Genomic DNA, 22,729 nt, shown 5'->3' with positions numbered 1-22,729 from the left:
TTTTTTACTCATGTTGTGATCTGAAGCACCTTTAGTGGGTGTAGAATCTTAATTCAGATTTGTTTTCCCCAATCAAATCGTATTTATTGTGCAACCAGTAATTACAAGAATATAGTGCATTTGTTATTGTGTATAGATGGATGGTTGGCTGATTGGGGCCAAATCCTGTGCAGAATGTTGCAGAATGTGGCATCCATTCCATAGGCTTCCATTCCTATCCATTCACAATGTAATCAGTTATTTGATCTCTGAATTGATATGCAGTAATTTCTCTCTTTGCGAAAGGGATATGTTCTTGAGAAAATGTTTTTCAGGGAAATGTGGATGTGAAATGGCTAAATGATATGTATTGAGGTATTTCAGTATAGTTCATTCCATGTAAGTACTGTTTGTTATAGCAAAAAATAGCTTTGCAAATTGAAGGCACTCACCCCAAAGAGTCAATGGCATTTGTGTGAGAAGTCATAACTCGGATGTTTTTACATCAACAACTTACTATAAAGCAGGCAACTTGAAGGTGATTGCAGCTCCTGATTTGTAACGAGTCTCACTGTCCTTCTCTTGCACCGTATGACACAAAATTATAACCTTGTGGAACAAATTCCTATTATCTCTCCTGAGGTAATTCAAGAATTGCCATGCAGCATCTTTGAAACTGGCTGCTGCCATTAGTGGTGAAGATGGACTAATGCTGGTATTGCTTTGCACTTGGAGCTATCACCATGTTTTTGCCGCCACTTTTATACTTTGTATAAAGTACATCTGAATCGTTATGCCTTGAAAGGAAATTTAATTGGGGAAAGAACTGAAATACCTTGAGGGTCTATCGTGCAACATTTGTGGAACTGCACGCAGATGACTTGGCCTTTATAAGGTTTTACAATAACATGGAAAATAGGTGCAGGAGGAGGCCCTTTGGCCCTTCGAGCCAGCACCGCTTTTCAATGAAAATGGCTATCGAGGGTTTTTCATGTGATTCTTTATGTTAACATAAATTGTCAAAACGTTGTTGAACTGAGATCTATAATTTAATCTTTATGAGCAAAATGCTTATAGTAGCATACAGACATATCCACAACCTGACTAATACATCTTCATAAATTACACAGATACAATCTGTGAATCTTAGATAGTTATGGTGTACAAATGTTTTTTTTAAAAAGGCTTTTGTACATTATAATAAGATGCAAAATGATGGATTACTTCAAAAATGTTCATTAATTTCAAAACCAGATTAAATAAAAATCAACAATTAAATAAGTGTACAAATGCAAGATTTGTGACCTAGTAGACGAATAACTTTCTATATTCCATGGTTTGTCAAGCACTGGCTCTCTAAACTGTGTGTGTGTGTATTACTATCGCAAACATTGTTTGGGCCTGACTCAATAGATTGTTGCTGTGGATATATTAAAACTTTAAATAATAAGTTCCCTTTTAACCTCGCAGTTGCACTTTCACAGCTGTCTCTTCCTTGTGCTTTATACTCTAGATCATAGCACTTTCCTCTCTTTCTGATTCTTCTCCCTTTTTAGCTTCTCTTTCTCAATGGCATGCTCCTGGTTTCAGTTTACACCTGCTTGTACTGTGCGGTACTTCCCAGTCTCTGATTCTGTTCAGTGTACGTGCTGCTAGTTGAGACTGCATTCTTTGGGAGAATTAGGGGCATGGTGTGGAGAGAAGTTGTGTGTAGGGATGAGGAGACAGTATGGGGGTGGGGGGGGGGGGGGGGGGGGGAACAGGGGCAGAGGCTCACCCTGTGACTTGTGTGCATTGGCTAAATGCTGCACGGTGTGAGAACCATTGCAGGAACCTGTCTCTTTTGGGGTGCATGAATTAGCTCTGCCAAAGAAACTAATTTTAGATCAAACATTCTCTTTTTTTTTTAAATGTTGATTTGGGAATAGACATCCCAATGCATTTTGGCTTCTGCTTTACCGATGTGTGATTGCTGGATTTCTGTATGTGACCTCAGTTGACAGGAGATATGGCTTTACAAATTGTACTGATGGTCACTTGTTCAATTTACTTGTGTCTTCGCATCAATACATTGTATTAATGCAAACTGAAGGTGTACAAGATTGGACTTGAGTCATAGTTTATAGTCTCGTGCTAAGGAGAATTTAATGATAAATGTGTAGAGCCACTTGATTTTATTGAGATAAACATGTGAAGAGATGTTGTCCATAATTACAGACCTTTATTTATTCTGACAATACCAATTGTAATTTGTCAAACTATATTCTGCACCGAAACGTATTAATAAAACAATTAAAACGTATTCTGTTTCCTTCTTACCGTTGGGGAATGTCAGGGCCAGTTGAAGTCTATTCTTTAGTTCAATGTAGCCATTTCTAGTTCCAATGCATAAAAATCTCTTCTGACAGTGGCTCCAATTTTAAAAAGGGCTGCTTCAGTTATGGAAAGGGAACATCCATTGTATTAGCAGCATTTCCAGGCCATTAATCCTTCTCTTTCCTTAATTAAGCTAATAACTGTAACAGAATTGTGTTTTGCTCTGCAATGCCTATCCAAGAAGAGCTTGTAAGACTATTTTAAACTAATTTCACAGCCTCACTGTGTCGGAAGGAACTGCTGATGCTCGTTTACACCAAAGATAGACACAAAATGCTGGAGTAACCTACCAGGACAGGCAGCATCTCTGAAGAAAAAGAATAGGTGACGTTTTGAGTTGGAACCTTTCTTCAAACCCGGTCCTGACCCGAAACCTATCACCTATTCCTTTTCTCCAGAGATCGCTGTCTAGCTTCACAGCATCGCCTCTAAGCCAAAGAGAATTTGTAATCTATGTTGCCTAAAAAATTCCTTGGCTCCCCCAGGTTCTTCCCTAGAGATATTAAGGAGAATGAGTTGGGCAATGCTGCATTTCCTCCTCACTAATTGGTGGCTTTGAACTGGATTTGTTTGGGCTTTAACATGGAATGGAGGTATTGAGTAAGGAATGACACGAGGGTAGCAACAAAGATGGATGGGAGCAAAGCATTGAAAGAGAATGTGATCATTGCACGGGATGGAGGTGCTTGGATTGGGCTTGTGTGGAGGAATTAATAGCAAGTTTGAAAATGCAGAATCTAAGCTAAAGAAGCCATTGATAATAAAAATCAGAAAATGCTGGAGAATCTCAGTAAGTCATGCAGCATCTGGGGAGAAAGGAACGGTTAAACCTGCAGGCCGGTGACACATTAGTCTGTTCTGACGGTAACTTTTTTTCCTTTTCTAATCTGCTGAATGTTTCCAGCTAGTTCTACTTTTTCCTCCAGATTTCCAGGACCTGCAGTTTTTTGAATGACATGTATAAAAGCTGCTGTTGTCAGTGAGCATTGAATCCTGCAAGGTATTTGCAATGGAGGTGCAAGGAACTGCAGATGCTGAAATTTTGCGTGCATAAACTGCTGGAGGAAATCAGCGGGTCAGGCAGCATCCATGGAGGGTATGGATTGGTGACGTTTCAGGTCGTGACCCTTCAGATGAGATGAGTGCTTTGGGCAGGTGTGGAGAGCACAGGAAGGATGTCAGGGCCAGTTGAAGTCTACTCTTTAGTTCAATGTTGTTACATCTTTGGTCTTCATTATGACCTATTTAAATTCTGATGGGAGAAAACATTACGTCAGTTTATTTTCATTTTATTTAACTGTACACCAAAGTATTGTGGATTTAATGAGGAAGTAGTGGCAGATGCTTTGCTAAATGATGTACATAATGTCCTATTTTGGAGTATAAGAAAATAACTGCAGATGCTGGTACAAATCGAAGGTATTTATTCACAAAATGCTGGAGTAACTCAGCAGGTCAGGCAGCATCTCAGGAGAGAAGGAATGGGTGATGTTTCGGGTCGAGACCATTCTTCAGACTGATGTCAGGGGGGGGCGGGACAAAGGAAGGATATAGGTGGAGACAGGAAGATAGAGGGAGATCTGGGAATGGGGGAGGGGAAGAGAGGGACAGAGGAACTATCCTGGAGAATGAAATGTTCAATTACATTGAAGAAACCACTCTGTTTCAGTGGTCACTGACCACCATTCCTCCCTCTGGTTCCACATTTTCCTCCCCACCTTCCTTAACAGAATCCACCATCCGCAGCCCTTTGTAATCTCCACTCACCTTCAGCCTTTGTGGCTACCTCCACCCTTCTCCCTCATCTGACATTCAACCTCTCCATACCTAGATACTCTTGTCACTTGCCAACCCTTACCCACGCCTTCCTCTCACCGCTTTCTACCAGCTATTTCCTCTCTCCTCCAGTCTCGAAGACTGATCCCAACGCGTAACATTGTCTATCCTTTTCCTTCCGTGGACTCTGCCTGACCATCAGGGTTCCTCCAGCAGTTTGTGTTTTCATTAGATTTTGTATCTTGAGTTTAATAGCACAATTCAATTTGAAGCTGATTTGTAAGAACATAAGACAAAAGATTAAGATGTTAGCCGATCTGATATGACTTCATGTGTAGGTAGGAACTGCAGACGCTGATTTACACTGAAGATAGACATTGGAGTAATTCAGCGAGTCAGGCAGCATCTTGAGAAAAGGAAGAGGTGATCTTACGGGTTGAGACCCACCTATTCCTTTTCTCCAGAGATGCTGCCTGACCCACTGAGTGACTCTGGCATTCTGTATCTATCTCATATATGACTATAATTCCATTTTTTTGTCTAATTACTTTAACCCTTGATTCTCATGCAGTCCAAAAGTCTCACCATCTTTGCTTTGAATGTACCAAATTAATGTGTTCAAAACTCAACTTGAGAAGTCCAAAGATTCACAGTTCTTTATGAAATGAAACTTGTGGAATCACTGGATTGTTATGGAACCGACAGAGGCCATTTTGCACATTGCAATAATTCCGGTCCGTTTTCTCTATCCCATTAACCTTGCAACATATTTTCAAGTGCCGAACAAACTCCCTTTTGAAAGTTCTGATTGATGATCTTTTAACCAGCCCCACACCCAGAGTTGCATATCACAACTTTTTTAACTGTTTTCCCTCACATCCTCTTGCACTTTTTTGGTCAAAGATTTGACTGTAGGCCACTAGTCTTTGAAGCATCCACTAATGGGAAACGTATCTAAAGAGGTACACCACTAACATAAGGTCATAAGTGATAGGCGTAGAATTAGGCCATTTGGCCCATCAAGTCTACTCCGTCATTCAATCATGGCTGATCCATGTCTTCCCCCCCCCCCCCCAACCCCATTCCTCTGCCTTCTCCCCATAACCTCTAACACCCATACTAATCAAGAATCTATCCATCTCTGCCTTAAAAAATCCACTGACGGCCTCCACAGCCTTCTGTGGCAAAAAAATCACAGATTCACCAAAGACTAAAGAAATTCCTCCTCATCTCATATATATATATACAGCCGGAAACAGGCCTTTTCGGCCCTCCAAGTCCGTGCCGCCCAGTGATCCCCGTACATTAACACTATCCTACACCCACTAGGGACAATTTTTACATTTACCCAGCCAATTAACCTACATACCTGTACGTCTTTGGAGTGTGGGAGGAAACCGAAGATCTCGGAGAAAACCCACGCAGGTCACGGGGAGAACGTACAAACTCCTTACAGTGCAGCACCCTCCGGCGCTGCATTCGCTGTAAAGCAGCAACTCTACCGCTGCGCTACCGTGCCGCCCTTCCTAAAAGAACATCTTTTATTTCTGAGGCTATGACCTCTAGTCCTAGACTCTCCCATCAGTGGAAACATCCTCTCCATATCCACTCTATCCAAGCCTTTCACTATTCTGTATATTTCAATGAGGTCCCCCCTCATTCTTCTAAACTCCAGCGAGTACAGGCCCAGTGCTGACAAACACTCATCATAGGTTAGCCTACTCATTCCTGGGATCTTTCTTGTGGACCTCCTCTGGACCCTCTCCAACGCCAGCCCATCCTTCCTCAGATATGATGCCCAAAATTGCCCACAATATTTCAAATGTGGCCTTACCAGCACTTTATAGAGCCTCAGCATTACATTCCTGTTTTGTATACAAGCCTTCTTGAAATAAATGCTTGAATTGATTTTGCTTTCTTTAATGATTCGACTTGCAGATTAACTTTTTGGGAATCCTGCACCAGCACTCCCAAGTCCCTTCCTAAAAGAACATCCTTTATTTCTGAGGCTATGGCCTCTAGTCCTAGACTCTCCCATCAGTGGAAACATCCTCTCCACATCCACTCTATCCAAGATAGAGACCCACCTATTCCTTTTCTCCAGAGAAGCTGCCTGACCCACTGAGTGACTCCGATTTCTGGATTCTCTCCCCATTTAGAAAATAGTCCACGCCTTTATTCCTACTACCAAAATGCATGACTCCACACTTTGCTGCACTATATTCCATCTGCCACTTCTCTGCCCACTCTTCCAACCTGTCCTTCTGCAAGTCCTTCTGCAGAGTCCCTGCTTTCTTTTGCCCTTCCACCTATTTTCATATCATCTGCAAACTTGGCCACAAAGCCTTCAATCCCCTTGTCCAAATCATTAATATATAACGTGAAGAGTAGCAACCCCAGCACCGACCCCTGCGGAACTCCACCAGTCACTGGCAGCCAACTAGAAACAGCCCCCTTTATTGCCACTCTTTGTCTTCTGCAATCCGACCAACCTGTTATCCATGCTAGTATCTGTCCTTTGATACCGTGGGCTCTCATCTTCCTAAGCAGCCTCATCAGAGCACCTTATCAGAGGCTTTCTGAAAATCTAAGTAAACAACATCTACTGACTCTCCCTTGTCTGTCCTGAAATTTACTTCATCAAAGAATTCCAGCAAATTTGCCAAGCAAGACCTCCCTTTCACAAAGCCATGCTGACTTCGGCTTATTTTATGGTGAACTTCGAAATGCTCCGTAACCTCAATCTTTATAATGGACTCTAAAATCGTACCAACCACCGAAGTCAGACAAACCGGCTTATAGTTCCCACTATTCTGCTTTGCTCCCTTCTTGTGCAGCAGGGTAATATTGGCAATTTTCCAATCATCTGGGACTTCTCCTGTCTCTCGTGATTCTTGAAATATCATTGTCAATGCCTCCACAATCTCCACAGCCACCTATTTCAGAACCCGAGGGTGCAGTCCATCTGGTCCAGGTGATTGATCCACCTTCATCCCTTTCAGCTTCCCAAGCACCTTCTCCCTAGTAATAGCCACTCCACTAACTTCCAACTCCTGACTCTCTTGAATTTCAGGCACGTTGCTGGTGTCTTCCACTGTGAAGACTGATGCTAAAAAGCTATTCAACTCCTCTGCCATTTCTTTATTCCCCATTATCACTTCTCCTGCATCATTCACCAGCGGCCCAACTTCCACTCTTGCCTCTTTCTTACTCTTTATATAAGTGAAGAAACTCTTGCTATCCAGTTTTATATTATTGCCTAGCTTACCTTCGTATTTCAGCTTTTCTCCCTGTATTGCCTTTTTAGTTACCTTCTTTTGTTCTTTAAAAGCTGCCCAATCCTCTGGATTCTCACTAATCTTTGTGACTTCATCTTTTAGTTTTATACTGTCCTCGGCTTCCCTTGTCAGCCACGGTCGCCTCTTCCTCCCCCTAAAATCTTTCTTCCTCGTTGGAATGAAAAGATCCTGCATCTTCTGAATTATTCCCAGAAATTCCTGCCATTGCTGTTCCACCGTCACCCCTGTTAGGGTCCCTTTCCAGTCAATGGAATCCACTCTATCGTATCTCCTCGGAACCCTTGCTTCAAGGACACCAATGTAGCTTTGCATTGGTTAAGCTGAAGGCTTGCATCCCTCATTTCTGGGCCAATTCAACTTTTCCACAGTACCTCGGTCTTAAATGGATCACCTTTTATCTGAAACTGCACCACTAGTTTGAGATTCGGGGAAGCATGCTAACAGCACTCACCCTTTTAACTATCTTCAGAACGTTATCTTAACTTTCTTAGCTCCAGAGGGCATAGACCCACTCTAAACTTCACTGTGAAGTAATCTGACGGTGAATTATCTCTGCAGTCTCCAAGGCATGGCCAAATCCATATTGCAAGCGCACTCTCTACATTGGCTTATACCATTGTAACATAACCCCTCAACTTTGTAGAAACAAGGAACTGCAGATGCTTGTGTATCAATGAAAGGCACAAAATGCTGGAGTAACTCAGCAGATCAGGCAGGAGAACATGGATAGGTGACACTTTGTGTCAGGACCCTTCAGTCTTTTTTTTTTAAGTAACTGATTTAATAAAAGTAGGAACAATTGAGTTATTATTATTAATTGAAACTGATGCCTCTGCGGGTGATTAAATTCTGCAATTTTGGTGGTGCTTTTATTTTATCTCCATCCTTTTGCAGTTGTTGCCCTGTCACTGATTGAGGGTTGGTAACTGGGATCAAGCTAAGAGATCTCGGCAACATATTTTCTTCCTGGAGGTACATTTCCTTTCCTCCCCTTATCATCATTTATTAGACCAGGAATATTCCAGTGTTGGCAATTACTCTCTTTGAAAATCCTTTGCATTTGTGCAAGTCTCACGCGAGGGAAGTGAGCACGGAAATCAAGGCCCCAGTTCTGTACTGAAGGAGGTTGCACAGTTTGGGGGACCATTTATCAGGTGAGATGTTAAATTTAATCTCTCTCTCAGTTGGATGTGAAACCAATGGCACAGTGGCACAGCTGGCTGAGCTGCTTCCTCACAGCACTAGAGGTGCAGGTTTGATCCTGACCTCTGGTGCTGTCGTGAGTTGGCGCATTCTCCCTGTGACCGTGTGGGTTTCCTCCTGGTGCTCCGGTTTCCTCCCGCATCCGAAAGGCATGCAAATCTGTCGGTTCATTGGCCTCTGTAAATTGCCCCTAATGTGTCAGGAGTAGGTGCCATCCCAGACTATCTTCCCAAGCTTCACTACACTCCTTCAGTGGCAGATGTAGCTCAGCCAGATTTGTCCGATCGTTTATCACATTGCTCTTTGGAGGAGTTTCACGCTGTGCCTGCCATCCTTCCTGGCATTGCATCATTGACTACGCTTGGAAATAAAAATAAACAAAGTGCTGGAGGAACTTGGTGGATAAGCATCTGTGAAGGGAAGTGGACAGGTGACTTTTTGGGTCAGGACCCTTCTTCAGACCCACATTAACCCAAACCCACATTGATCGTTTCTATCTCCTTCCCAAAATCCACATGCATTTCTGCCCTGGGTTGTCTCTGCCTGTTCTTGTCCCACCGAACTTCCCAGCACTTTGTCTGTCCATCCCCTCCACAGATACTGCCTGGCCCATTGAGTTAATCCAGCATTTTGTATTTTGCTAAAAATTCCAGCATCTGCAGTCTTGACACTTTACAGTAATTCCTTGGCTGTAAAGCATTCAGGACTCGAGGCATTTCTTTTATAATCATTTAATGGCACAGATGGCTAGTCTGCCATCTGTTCCTCTTATTAATGTAATTGTTAATTATCTATGTCTTTTAACCAGTGGAATTGATTAGATGTTCAATGGCTGCAGGTATTAGAGAACAGTAGTAAAAACTAAGATGTTTGCTTCAAATATTAGAGGAAGCTTGATAGTATTCCATCCTATAAATCTAGATTAACAAGGCGAGATTCATGCAAAGACTGCCTCTTATTCATTAAAATGATTTATTTGCCTTTTTCATGCCAAGCGCCTTTTTCAACTGATTGAAAGTGATTATTAATGTCGCACTCTTTTCTGTTTTAAAACTAATTTAAATGGTAATAAGCAGGAATGCCTGGAATTCCAGTGGGAATAGTATGTTTTTTAATGGCATGCTTATGGAATTGAGATAGTTATCAGAAATTGTGCATGTTTTAATGAAATATAACAAAAGCCTTTTCTCATCCAGTTGCTTATATCATTCATCAGTGAACTGCTTCCAGATGCTCCTAAATTTACCATAGTTTTTCCTCGGATTTTATAGCTTCCAAGGAAAATACATTCTATGATGTAAATATTTGCTGGAGAGGTTTATAAATGGATACCTTTTGGTGTAATACCAGAGTACAGATTCTAAATATTCTTAAAATTACTCATTGCAGAATTTAAAGAGAATAATAGTGTACATTTGTTCATATCTTGAACTGCACCTTGGTCTCTACGGGCTAAATTTGGTACAAAAATGACACAGTACAAAAGCATAGTCAGAAAATCAGAAATAAAAGTACCAAGATCTTTTGAGGTAAGTTGCAGGTACTATTACAACATTAAAAGAACATTTAGACAGCTACATGGATAGGACGGGTTTGGAGGGATATGGGCCAAACGGGACTAGTGTAGATGGGACATGTTGGTCAGTGTGGGCAAGTTGGGCTGAAAGGCCTGTTTCAATGCTGGAGGAGGCTATGACTCTAGAAGATCTAGTTAAAAAATTTACTATTACGTTACCGGTTGAAAATGTTATACGGCCTTTATATATTTACTTGGTGTATACCCATGCACAATCTTGTTGATTACAACCTCAACACCATGAAATAAAAGCAGGTATGGGGCATTTGGCCCTTGAGCCTGCTCTGCCATTTAATGAAATCATTCTTGATTGGATTATAATTCTGACTACATTTTCAACTACCCATGATGACCTTCCATCCCTTTGCTCATCAAGTATCAACCTATCTTTACCCTGATACTTAAAGACTTTGCTCTACTTCCTGGTCTGGAAACCAGTTTCAACTACTCATGACCCTCTGAGAGAACAAATGTTGTCACATCTGTTGTAAATGGTGCCCTCTTTTAACAATGGCGTGGGTTTTCTCACACACTGCAAAGACATACAGGTTTGTACGTTAATTGACTTGGTATAAATGTAAATTGTCCCCAGTGGCTGTAGGATAGTGTTGATCCACAATAGTGGAGATCGCTGGTCGGCGGCGCGGGCTCAAAGGCCGAAGGGCCTGTTTCCACGTTGTATCTCTAAACTAAAAACTAAATGGCCTCCAAGTTTCAGATTCTCCCACAACAGGGAACATCCTCTTAAGTTTACCCATTAGTTACTTTATCAAATAATGGATCTTTGACTGCTTTCTGCCACCATTTTATTGAACATAAAACAATACAGCACAGGAGCAGGCCCTTTGGCCCATGGTATGTCCACCGACTGTGATGCCTAAACTAATTTTGTGTATCTGCAAGTGGACTATATCCTTCTAATCCCTGCTTGTCATATGCCTGCCTAATTATTACTATCATATTTGCTTCCACCACATTACCTGGCAATGCATTCCAGGCACCAACCACTCTGTGTTTGAGAAAATATAATTTGTGTAGATCTCCTTTAAACTTTTTCCGATTCAACTTAAAGCTTTGATCTCTGCTATTTGACATTTCTACCCTGGGGAAGAAAGACTCTGACTGTCTAGCTTATCTATGCCCCACATAATTTTCTAATACTATCAAGTTGCCGTGCAACCTCCAACAATCCAGAGAAAACAATCCAAGTTTATCCAACCTCTCCTCATAACTAATACACTTCAATACTGAATGATTGAATGCTTTATTGTCACATGTGACAAGTCACAGTGGAATTCCTTGCCTGCATACCCAAAGTTTGCAATAGTTATGCCGACAAGTTACAAAGAGCGAGGTCACCTGCTGACCAATGCGGCTCATTCTCTTCAGGGGCAGTTGCCAGTTACTCTCTCTCTCCACTTAACGAAGCCTGCAGTTGAGAATAGAGCCTCTCTCAAAAAGCCTTGAGGGATATAAATAATTCATTCTCAAAGGATTGAACAGGATATAATCGGTTGGAAATGCGGGCTGAAAAATGGCAGATGGCGTTGAATGGAGACAGGTGAGGTGTTTAATTGAGACGAGTGAGAGATCGAATGTAAGAGAAAGGCATCTAGTAATTGGCAGGACCAATTGGAGAATGTATATACAGATGGATCTTGGGATGCAAGGCCAATAGCTCCCTTCGAGTGGCAACACAAGTGAACAGGCTGGTAAAGAAGACGTATGGTATGCTTGCCATCATTGGTTGAGACATTGATCATAAAAGTTAGCAAGTCATGTTACAACTGCATTAAATGCTATCTTCATTGGTAAACTGCTTCGATGCCGGCTCTGATTTGTTCTGAACTTTTTCACAGTTTCTCTAGTTTCCCTCTCCCCTGACTCTCAGCCTGAAGAAGGGTCTCGACCCGAAACGCCCCCTCTTCCTTTTCTCCAGAGATGCCCCCTGATCCACTGAGTTACTCCAGCATTTTGTGTCTATCTCCTGCAATAAACTTCAGTTGAGCCACTTTGAGTATTGTGATTGGAGAGACCAACCTCTCTCTCTCTCTCTCTCTCTCTGTCTCTCTCTTTCTCTCTCTTTATAATGACCGGTTTCAAAGTTGACAGTCCTATTCCAACTCCCCCCCCAGCTTAGAAACAAAAGATTTCCATATTTACCTTTTCACACAAACTTAAAAAAACTCTCTTAAATCTTCCCACAGCTGGCTGAGCTCCACTGGAAAAGAATCCAGATATCTTAAGTGTGTCATCATTTCCATCCATTGCCCTGCTCCCACACTCAGTCTGGCTTCCATGTCCCTTCTATATTGTTAAAGTTACATCAACATCAAGTCTGATCTAGCCACAATTTAGAACCCCAAAAAATATAATTATTTACTCTTCAAATGTAAGAGATGTTCTCGTCTGACTTACTCCAATACTTTGTTGAGTTACTCCAACACTTTGTGTCCTTTTCTGCTTGATATAAGTTACATATACTTCCATCAGGGGAGACCTGATATACGACTTATATAAAGCTGAAAAGGTAACCCCCTCAGTCTTTGACCCTCCAGAGAAAACAATCCAATTTGTCCCCTCCTTGTATTTTATACTCACAACCCCAAAGGTTGATTGTTCTTTATGGCCCCAAACTAAAAAGCAACATGCTTAAGAAACATTAGTAACATCTGGAAAAGTAACAATAAACATCTTGTTTTTAAATCTAGAGCAAATGGAGCACTTTTAAAGAAATACATATTTCTATGCGCATGCCATTCATGCTCTTGTTCTTTGACAGAAACCAAGACACTTCAGAAAATGCTGAGGTTTACAGAAATCTGCTCTTTGTTTTTGATGGGCTATGTTGGAATTAATTATTTTGTAATATATAAGCCAAAGTACCCAGAACAAAGGAAAACTAAGAACTACATGTACTAAACATGAATTAAAACAAGACAGCTGGAAATATTCAGCAACTTGGGCAGCATCGAGGGAGAAAGGAAAAAAATTGCGCTTGGAAATTGAACACGTTAGCTTTTAGAAATGGGTGAGGGGTGGGGAGATTGTAGTGAATGTCTGTGAAAGATGGATGGCACTTCAAGAGGATGTGAATGATGCAGAGCTGGCAATACCAGTGGAGGGGAATCTTCAGCCAGGACATCTGTGGAGATGCAAGTGGAAGATGATAAACTAAAGGAGAAGAATGGAGTGCGATACAAAACACTATCGAAGCAAAAATGACAAATCCTGAGAACCTGAAGTAAATGTTGGAAATATTCAACGGTTTAGATTGCATCAGCTCAGCAAGAAACAAAGTTAAACACCTCTGTTTGATGACCATTCATCAGCATTGGCCAGTTATGCAGATGATGAATCTGGTGTTGAGTCCTGAGGAACTTAATGGTCCAAGTTTGCATTTGCTATTTCTTGGGTTAGCATTGGCCTAGTAAAATAGGCCAATATGGGGCAGTGGTGGAATGGAGAATTAAGGTAATGGGTAACTGGAAGCTCAGGATCACTCTTGCAAACTAAATGCAGGTGTTCCTCAAAACTTCATTCAGTTTATCAATTTGTTTTTGTTTTTGTTTTTTTTGAAGAAGTGTCCAAGAAATGTGACGAGCAGTGATGTAGATATTGTCCTTTAGTATTGTGCTTGGTTTGATTATTTATGTCTCCCTGCACTGGGTTATCAACCTAGAACTGGTCCTTAAATCCACAGCACTCAAAAGAAATATTATAGTAAATAGTTGTAGTTAATTTTAATATCCTAAATATGGGGCTTCAAGGTAGCTAGTTACACTGTGAGTTAGTTCATTCAAAGTCACAGTGACTGGGTCTTCTGTGGTTTGTTGTTTATATTAACGATTCGGTTGAGATCTGGGTGGGATGATTAGCGAGTTTGCAGATGCCACCAAAATTGTGGTGTAACAATGTTCAGTGAAAATGGTTATCAAGGGTTCCAACTCGGCCTGGACCAACTGAGAAAGTGGGCAAAGGAATGACAGATGGAATCACAAAACACTAGATGGAAACTAGGTATCATTGGAGCATTGGCCACTATGAAGAGATTGCTTCTAATATTTGGTTAAATTTTCATTGCAACGCAACTTGACTTTTTTCCAGGCTGCTTCATTCATCCAGGTGGTTGGGAACGTCACAGAGCCACCTTCACACTAATATTTTATATTGTTGAGTCTCATCAGACAGGATGTGTAAATGTGAAATACCTTTGCCGAAGTCAAAGTTAGTACATTAAACAAACATGTCCATTTACCATGAAATCGAAGATTGAAAAAGAGCAGGCATACTCAGGAGCAACACTGTGCTCACAGGGTTCCTAATTATTCAAAAGAATTCAGCAGAAAGCTGGTTGAAACATTTAACCACCATTTCAGCAGCTTTTGATGATAACTTGAAAGGAATATTCAGTCTGCTGTTTGGTTGCATCTATTTTGGGATTGTACTCAATTAACAAATTGCAAGATTTAATGAGTTTAGACCAAGTATCTCATTAACAATATTGCTGTATGCACTTCAATGCAAACCCAGAAGAGACAAATGGAAATGAGTGAACTGGTTAACCGAGAAATGTCTTTATTCATAGGGTAAATGATTGGAATGTATTTAGCAGGATAGAAACAAAGTCTTTTTAAAATCTGAACCATAGCAAATTTACTCCATATATGCTAACGTGGCAAAATGATGATCTTACATATAGTGCCACTTGTTTTGAATTCAGATTGTAAATCTTCAACATTTCAGAGACCTATGGTTGATGAGTTATTTAGTGTCGAAATAACAGAACGAGACTTTGGACCATGTGGAGTCGAGAGTTATGGGGGTCAGGAGTGAAAATTAGATCATAAGATCTTGTGATAGGATCAGAATTAGGCCATTCGGCCCGTCAAGTCTACTCCACCGTTCAATCATGACTGATCTATGTCTCCCTCCTAACCGTATTCTCCTGCCTTCTCCTCATAACCTCTGACACGTCAACCGTTCCTTCTGTCCAGAGATGTTGCCTGATCCAGCATTTTGCGTCTACCTTTGATTTAATCCAGCATCCGCAGTTCTTTCCTACAAACACTAGATTTAAGGTTGGAAGCCAAAAAAATAAACAGGATTCATCTCATTATGTGTCTGTGTCTGGTCATTAAATCCCTGTATTAAAATGTTCTGATCTTCATGTACTTTGATTATAATTGCAAGTGAGGGTAATAGTGAATGCAGCTGTCCATACCACTCAGGTGATAGAAACATAGAAAATAGGTGCAGGAGTAGGCCATTTGGCCCTTCGAGCCTGCACCGCCATTCAATATGATCATGGCTGATCATCCAGCTCAGAAACCTGTACCTGCCTTCTCTCCATACCCCCTGATCCCTTTAGCCACAAGGGCCACATCTAACTCCCTCTTAAATATAGCCAATGAACTGGCCTCAACTACCTTCTGTGGCAGAGAATTCCACAGACTCACCACTCTCTGTGTGAAGAAATGTTTTCTCATCTCGTTTATATAGTAGCCTGTAATTTTATTTTCCAATTGGTAATCGCCCATTGAGTAAAGAATTGCATGTAATGCCAGACTCTGGTTTAATCCTATGTTCAATTAATGTAGAAGTCAAAAGAGGATTACTTTATTTTTTTATCATTGAGTGGGGGGGGGGGGGGGGGGGAATTGGTAATGATTCAGAACAATATCTTAGATTTAAGAACTTTAACAAGGCCTTACTTCTCAGGAGAAAATAAACACGGTGCTCGAGGAACTTAGCGGGTCAGGCAGTATCTGTGGAGGGAATGGGCATTTGACATTCCGGGTCGGGATTCTTCCTCATCCCTCAGTGGTCTGAAGTAGAGTTCCGCCCCAATTCGTCACCAGAGTCTGAGGAAACGTCTCGACATTGTCTGTCCATTCCCTCCAAAGATGCTGCCTGACTTGCTGAGTTACTCCATCACATTGTGCCTTGCTCAAGACTCCTACATCTGCAGTTCTTTGTGGAGAACTGTGGAAACAGATTTCATGCCGTTCTGCAGAAAAGCGATTTTAGGGCAGGAGTTTGGTTAAAGTTGAAGATTTTATGGATAATCTTAGAAAAAATAATGAGAGAGCAGAAATTTAGGGATAGAAAATTGTGATCATGTGTGTGTGTTTTATGACATTTTCTTTTTAACTTTTAATGTTTCCACATGATAATGTGCCTTTTTCTTTATGGAAACAGGAATCTCCCCAGGACAGTGCAATCACCAGGGATATCAACCGAACTTTCCCCGCTCACGATTACTTTAAGGACACAGGTGGAGATGGTCAGGATTCCTTGTACAAAATCTGCAAGGTATTGTGTTGCCAATAGTTTACAGTGCTATGTTTAATGAATCTGCTGTTTCTTTTGTTTCAGGGTCATTCACTCAGAACTGTTCACCTAGATTAGTTTAGTTTAGACTGAGATACAGCGCGGAAACAGGCCCTTCGGCCCATCGAGTCCGCACCAACCAGCGATCCCAACACATTAACACTATCCTACACACACGAGGGACAATTTACAAGCCAATTAACCTACAAACCTGCATGTCTTTGGAACTTGGGAGGAAACCAATGATCTTGGAGAAAACCCACGGGGTCACGGGGAGAACTTAAAAACAGCGCCCATAGTCAGGATTGAACCCGGATCTCTGGCGCTGCAAGTGCTGTAAGGCAGCAACTCTACCACTGTGCTGCCGTGCTGCCCTTCCCCAAAAAAATATTTTATCATTGCAGTTGAGCATCAGTAAAAATAACCTAGTCATCAATTTTAAGGGATTATTGTCACTGCAGAAACCATACCTATTACAGAAAGAAGCTATGGTGCAATTAATACATGAATTAAGAGCTTGGCCTCAAACATCCGTTACTACGTAATAAGATAGCAGTTGATCGGATTGCAGTCTGAGCTCCACATTCCCATCTTCCTTCAATTACCTTTGTGTGTTTAAAGGGTCTACCCATGTCTTAACAAATATCCTCAGACTCCACTTGAACGGCCTTTGACGAAGAGAAAAACGTTTGCCTCCGTTTTAAAGTGATGACTCCTTATTTTTGAACACTGACCTCTATGTCTAGGTTCTTTAAATTTTAGAGATACAGCGTGGAAACTAGCCCTTTGGCCCACCGAATCCGCACCGACCAGCGATCACCCCGTACACAAGCACTATCCTACATACTAGGGACTATTTACAATCTACAGAAGCCTATTAACCTACAAACCTGTACGTCTTTTGAATATGGAAGTAAACATGAGCGCCCCTGGAGGAAACCCATGCAGTCACAGGGAGAATATACTAACTCTTTACAAACAGCACCCATAGTCAGGATCGAACCTGGGTCTGTGGAGCTGTAAGGCAGCAACTCTACTGCTGTGTAACTGTGCCACCCAGTGCTCTGAGAGGGCACTTCCCCTACATGTCCACACTGTCAATAGCCCCTAGGGAATTTGCAGTTGAATACACCGTCATACTTCCAAACGCCAGGAGATACAGCCATTGCCTGTCCAATTTCTTTATATGGCACCCCAACTTTTCCAGGTATCAACCTTGAACTTCTCGGAGTGGTTTCCAACATATTGACACCTTTCTTTAAATAAAGAGACTAATTTATACACATTTGTAGAAAGCTTGGAGACAGATGGATGAGAAAATGCTTTAGATGTAGGTTTATTATATGATACTGATAACGCTTTCACAGGGCGAATACACAGGTTTATTACTGCCACATGCACCGAGGTACAGTGAAAAGCTTTTGTTTATGTGCTCCCCAGTCAAATCTGATCATTTTTGTACATGAACACAATCAAGCCAAACACAAGTACAAAAGATAAAGCAAAGAGAAGGATACATCCACCAATCAATCTTCTTCATCTGGATCCACCTATCACTTTGCTGTTTTTGTGCCACCCCTCACCTCTCTCTCTACCAGCTACCTCCCCTCTACCCCATTAGTTTGAAAAACGGTTCCAACCCAAAATGCCACCTGTCCATTTCCCTGATGCTGACTGGCTTGCTCAGTTTCTCCAATGCTTTGTTTTATTGCCTGATACGCTGTGTTTCCAGCATTTTCTGTTTTTGTTTCAGAAACATGGTCTGCGTAGACCATGCTTGTCTTTGTACTGCATTTGAACCTCTTCCCCCTCTTTCCTTCTTACATTCTGTTGACGTGCTCCTCTGTTCCCTTCTCCATATACTTGTCGGGCTTCCCCTTAAATGCATCTATAATTACACACTTTAATTATTTCCTGTGGTCGCAAGATCAGCATTCTTTGGGTAAAGAAGCTACTTCTAAATTCTTTATTTATTTGGCCATCTTATATTGCCATCTGCATCCAGTCTATCAAAGCCCCATCAGATCCTTGGCCTATAATGGCCTTCTTGCGGAAAAAAAGGAGAGCTTGTGTATTCATTCTTTCCTGTTAAAGCATATTGATTGATTGAAAGCAACATGGAAACAGGCCCTTTGGCCCACCAAGTTCATGCCAACCATCGATCATCTGTTCACACTAATTGAATGTTATCCTACTTGTTATCCCATGTTATGCACGCCCTACACATTAGGGCAATTAAGGCAATTAACAGTCCAATTAATCTACAAACCTGCACATCTTGTGGATATGGGTCGAAAACAGAGCAGCTGGAGGAAAACCATGCAGTCACATGGAAAACATGCAAACTCCACACAGATAGCACCCAAGGTTGAGATTGAACCCAGATTTCTGGCGCGGCAAGGCAGCAGCTCTACCAGCTGTGGGCTGTGCCATCTTGAATATGCTTACATTTTTTGATATCCTCCTCGGAAATCTCTGCTCCCTCCCCACTACTTTCTGACCCTTTACTAATCACTTGCATGTTTCCAGAATATTTAGAACCAACAAAACAAAAATGGCTTTCAGTCGAGTTAACCGGTTCAGGGAGCTGGATGAAGTCTCCAGGAAGTGTTGCAGCAATAGTCCGACCTCTGCATAAATTTCTTAACAGGCCATTCATGGATTCAGTTATGCAAATAATCATCTAATATACCTTGTAGAACTATTGGTTAGCTTGGAACTTTCCTTACACAGACTGAGAGAGGTCTGCAGTCGTTCTCATTGTTATTACAACTGCCATCAAGCAATAAATTGTCTGATGTAGTTGTCCGAAATTCATCCTGATCGCCGTAAAGTTTTACCAGAATGTGGCCTGGATTGGAAGGTACAGTGCCCTCCATAATGTTTGGGACAAAGAACCATCATTTATTTATTTGCCTCTGTATACCACAATTTGAGATTTGTAATAGAAAAAATCACATGTGGTTAAAGTGCACATTGTCAGATTTTAATAAAGGCCATTTTTATACATTTTGATTTCACCATGTAGAAACTACAGCAGTGTTTATACATAGTACCCCCATTTCAAGCCTTTGAAATACCACTATTGTTTCTGCCTCTATCACTATCCATGGCAGTAGGCCCAGGCACTCACCGCCCGCTGTGTGAAAAAAAACTTGGCTTGCACACCTTTCAACTTTGTCTTACTCTCAGTCTGACGAAGGGTCTTGACCCGAAAAGTCACCTATTTTCTCCAGAGATGCTGCCTGACCCGCAGATACTCCAGCATTTTGTGCCCATCTTCAGTGTAAACCAACATCTGCAGTTCCTACACAAGATCATGAGGGGCATGTATAAGGTGAATGCTCAGCCTTTTTCCCAGCGTATAGGATTTAAAAAACTAGACGGCATAGAGTTAATGTGAGAGGGATATATATAAGAGGGACCTCCGCCAACTTTCTCACACAGAGGGTAATCTGTATCTGAAATGAACTGCCAGATGAAGCAAGGGAAGCACGTTCAATTTATCACCTTTAAAAGCCCTTTGGACAGCTATATGGATAGGAAAGGTTCCGAACGCTCTGGATCAAATGCAGGCAAATGGGGCTAACAGAATATGTCAATGTGGACCAGGTGGGCTGAAGGGTCCCCTCTGTGCTGTTCAACTGTATGTCTCTGAGTGAAGCTATTTAGCAGGAACTAAAGAACCAGGGTTCCTAAAGCCTGTTACTTCTGCCATAGGTACATTAAGGTTTTATGGAAATGCCATTACAGTTTATATTCAGGCATGCCTGTATTTATCTGACAATTAAATGGAGCATAGTCTGTGTAGGTTCTTGTGTACTGAGTGGCTAATATTAAAAATTAGCTTGCATCTGTTTGCTTCGCAAGATTTAGCAGTTCAATGAAGTTAATCCCTCATGCAATTAAGCTCTTTGGCCACAGAGCTAAGAATAAGATCCATATGGGTGGATATGATTTGTGAAATCAATGGTTTCCAGTTTAACCATTTCCTGGTTATGTGGGGAATGTAACATCAACACTAAATTGTGTGCAAGCACGGCTTCCATTGGGTCCCAGTAAAAGTACCCGTGCATCATGCTGCTACAGGTGAAATCATAAGGCGAATTCTGTGAACAAAATCAACATGCTAGATATTTGGAGAGTTGAAAATTGATTGCCTTTGTAATTGCATTTTGCACACAATCCTGTCCTTGGGAATTTCTAACGGATGAGAATATAGCTTTTCATTTCAATGTGTCCCTACACTGTAAAAGCTGTGCTTTCTCGTCCACTTAAAGGTTATGGGTTCCTAATATTTGAGGATTCAGTAAAATTGGGACACCAGTTATACTTTCTTTACAGGAAATAATAATTGATGCAAGATTGTGGTCTTGACTTGCATGCTGATCAGTTTGACCCAGGTCCAAATCAGGTGTGAAATCTTTGAACAATCAGATGAATAAAGTGCCTTGGGTAGAAATTTGTCCTCTGCTATCGACACTGAACATATATTAGGGCAGTATACACAGCTAAGTTGTGCGTCTGGAATTAGGATTCCTTCCTAATTAATAAGAACTCATTATTCATCATATTTAGTGAAATCGTAGTTTGGCATCAGAAATTGTGTGCAAATTGTGCTTTGTGACAAAGCCATTTCTTTGGCATAATTTAGTTTGAATGCATTCCTTTGTACAATTAATTTACGTACTGATGTGTTATCAAGGTCGATAGTGCAGAACACATCCAATCAGGAAAACTTGCAATTCAATTCACACATGTAATTTGGCAGCTTAATGGATTTGAATAATTTAATGAAATAAAGAAAAAAACTATCTCAGATAATTATATTGCTATCAAGTTCAATTTTCGCAAGCTATTATGAAAGAAGTGATTTAAAGCTTCAAGTTTTGTCGATACTAGTTTTAGACTGGATTGAAAATTGTCTTATTCAAACATTGGTCAAAGTTCATGGATAAAGTACGTTCTTATCTGTGATTTCTCTTTCAGTCCAAGTTTCAGTCCACAGTAGATGTGCTGTATTTCATTTAAAATATAAATTGTGATTGTTTATCATTTTTAAAGGTTGGTATTTTCAAAAATATTGTTACATATTAATATGATGAAAGAATTGGGTTGACTGGGCTTGTATTCACTGGGATTTAGAAGGATGAGAGGGGATCTCATAGCAACATATAAAATTCTTAAAGGATTGGCCAAGCTAGATGCAGAAAAAATGTTCTCGATGTTGGGGGAGTCCAGAACCAGGGGTCACAGTTTAAGAATAAGGAGTAGGCCATTTAGGACTGAGATGAGGAAAAACCTCTTCACCCAGAGAGTTGTGAATCTGTGGCATTCTCTGCCACAGAAGGCAGTGGAGGCCAATTCACTGGATGTTTTCAAGAGAGAGTTAGATTTAGCTCTTAGGACTAAAGGAATCAAGGGATATGGGGAAAAAGCAGGAACGGGGTACTGATTTTGGATGATCAGCCATGATCATATTGAATGGCTCAAAGGGCCGAATGGCCTACTCCTGCACCTATTTTTCTATGTTTCTATATTACTCAATGTACAAAGAAACAAAAGCATTAATATTGTAATCCTGGGAAGCCTTTAAATGGGTTACAATATACCTTTTTTTCTTTAAAATTTTTTTTTGTTGGAATTGTTTGCAAATCTGCAGAAACTTCTATTGTGGCTCAGTAAATATTAATTGCTATTTTCTTGAGTTGGAATTCTGACTCACTTCTACTTCTAAAGGGAGTTATTCATTTGGGTCAATTAAGAAATGATCGATTTACCTGTATTTTGTCGTTCCATGGCTATCTGCTATTAATCCTTAATGGCCAAGCCGGGACATGAGGAAATACAGGTAAAAAGATGATGTATCCAGTATCAGTGCATTGTAGTAACTGCCTCTGAAATATCTGCTTTAAGTGCTGTATTTTGTGGCAAAAAATGATTAAAATGGACCTGGGGTAGTTTGTTGCAAAACATTAAGTTGAATTAATTTAAAATTTCTATTAATGGAGGAAATGTTAAAATTTGCTACATATTCCATTTGTTATTATTTCCCAAACTGCTACAACTGGCAGTCCCCAAATCCTCCGTTCCTGAAATGGAATTGTGTACAGTTTTTGTCCATGGAGGGGTGGACGATGCTGGTGGGTGAAAGGGATTGGAATGGAAGTGAGTGAGGAGGGAATGC

General features: G+C 41.0%; 1 protein-coding gene across 5 annotated transcripts in view; it reads left to right on the top strand.

Moving 5' to 3' along the window:
• rabgap1 (RAB GTPase activating protein 1) overlaps positions 1-22,729 on the top strand; it is a 168,965-nt gene that overhangs the window by 101,643 nt on the left and 44,593 nt on the right. For all 5 annotated transcript variants that reach the window (XM_078426232.1, XM_078426229.1, XM_078426233.1 and 2 more), the window contains one exon: positions 16,411-16,524. In XM_078426232.1, the coding sequence (XP_078282358.1) occupies positions 16,411-16,524 (114 nt within the window). The remainder of the gene's footprint in view (positions 1-16,410; positions 16,525-22,729) is intronic.

Source organism: Rhinoraja longicauda, chromosome 31, assembly GCF_053455715.1.
Source record: "Rhinoraja longicauda isolate Sanriku21f chromosome 31, sRhiLon1.1, whole genome shotgun sequence".
Lineage (NCBI taxonomy): Eukaryota > Metazoa > Chordata > Chondrichthyes > Rajiformes > Arhynchobatidae > Rhinoraja > Rhinoraja longicauda.
The sequence above is the reverse complement of the archived record's forward strand: the minus strand, read 5'-3'. Positions and strand labels throughout refer to the sequence as shown.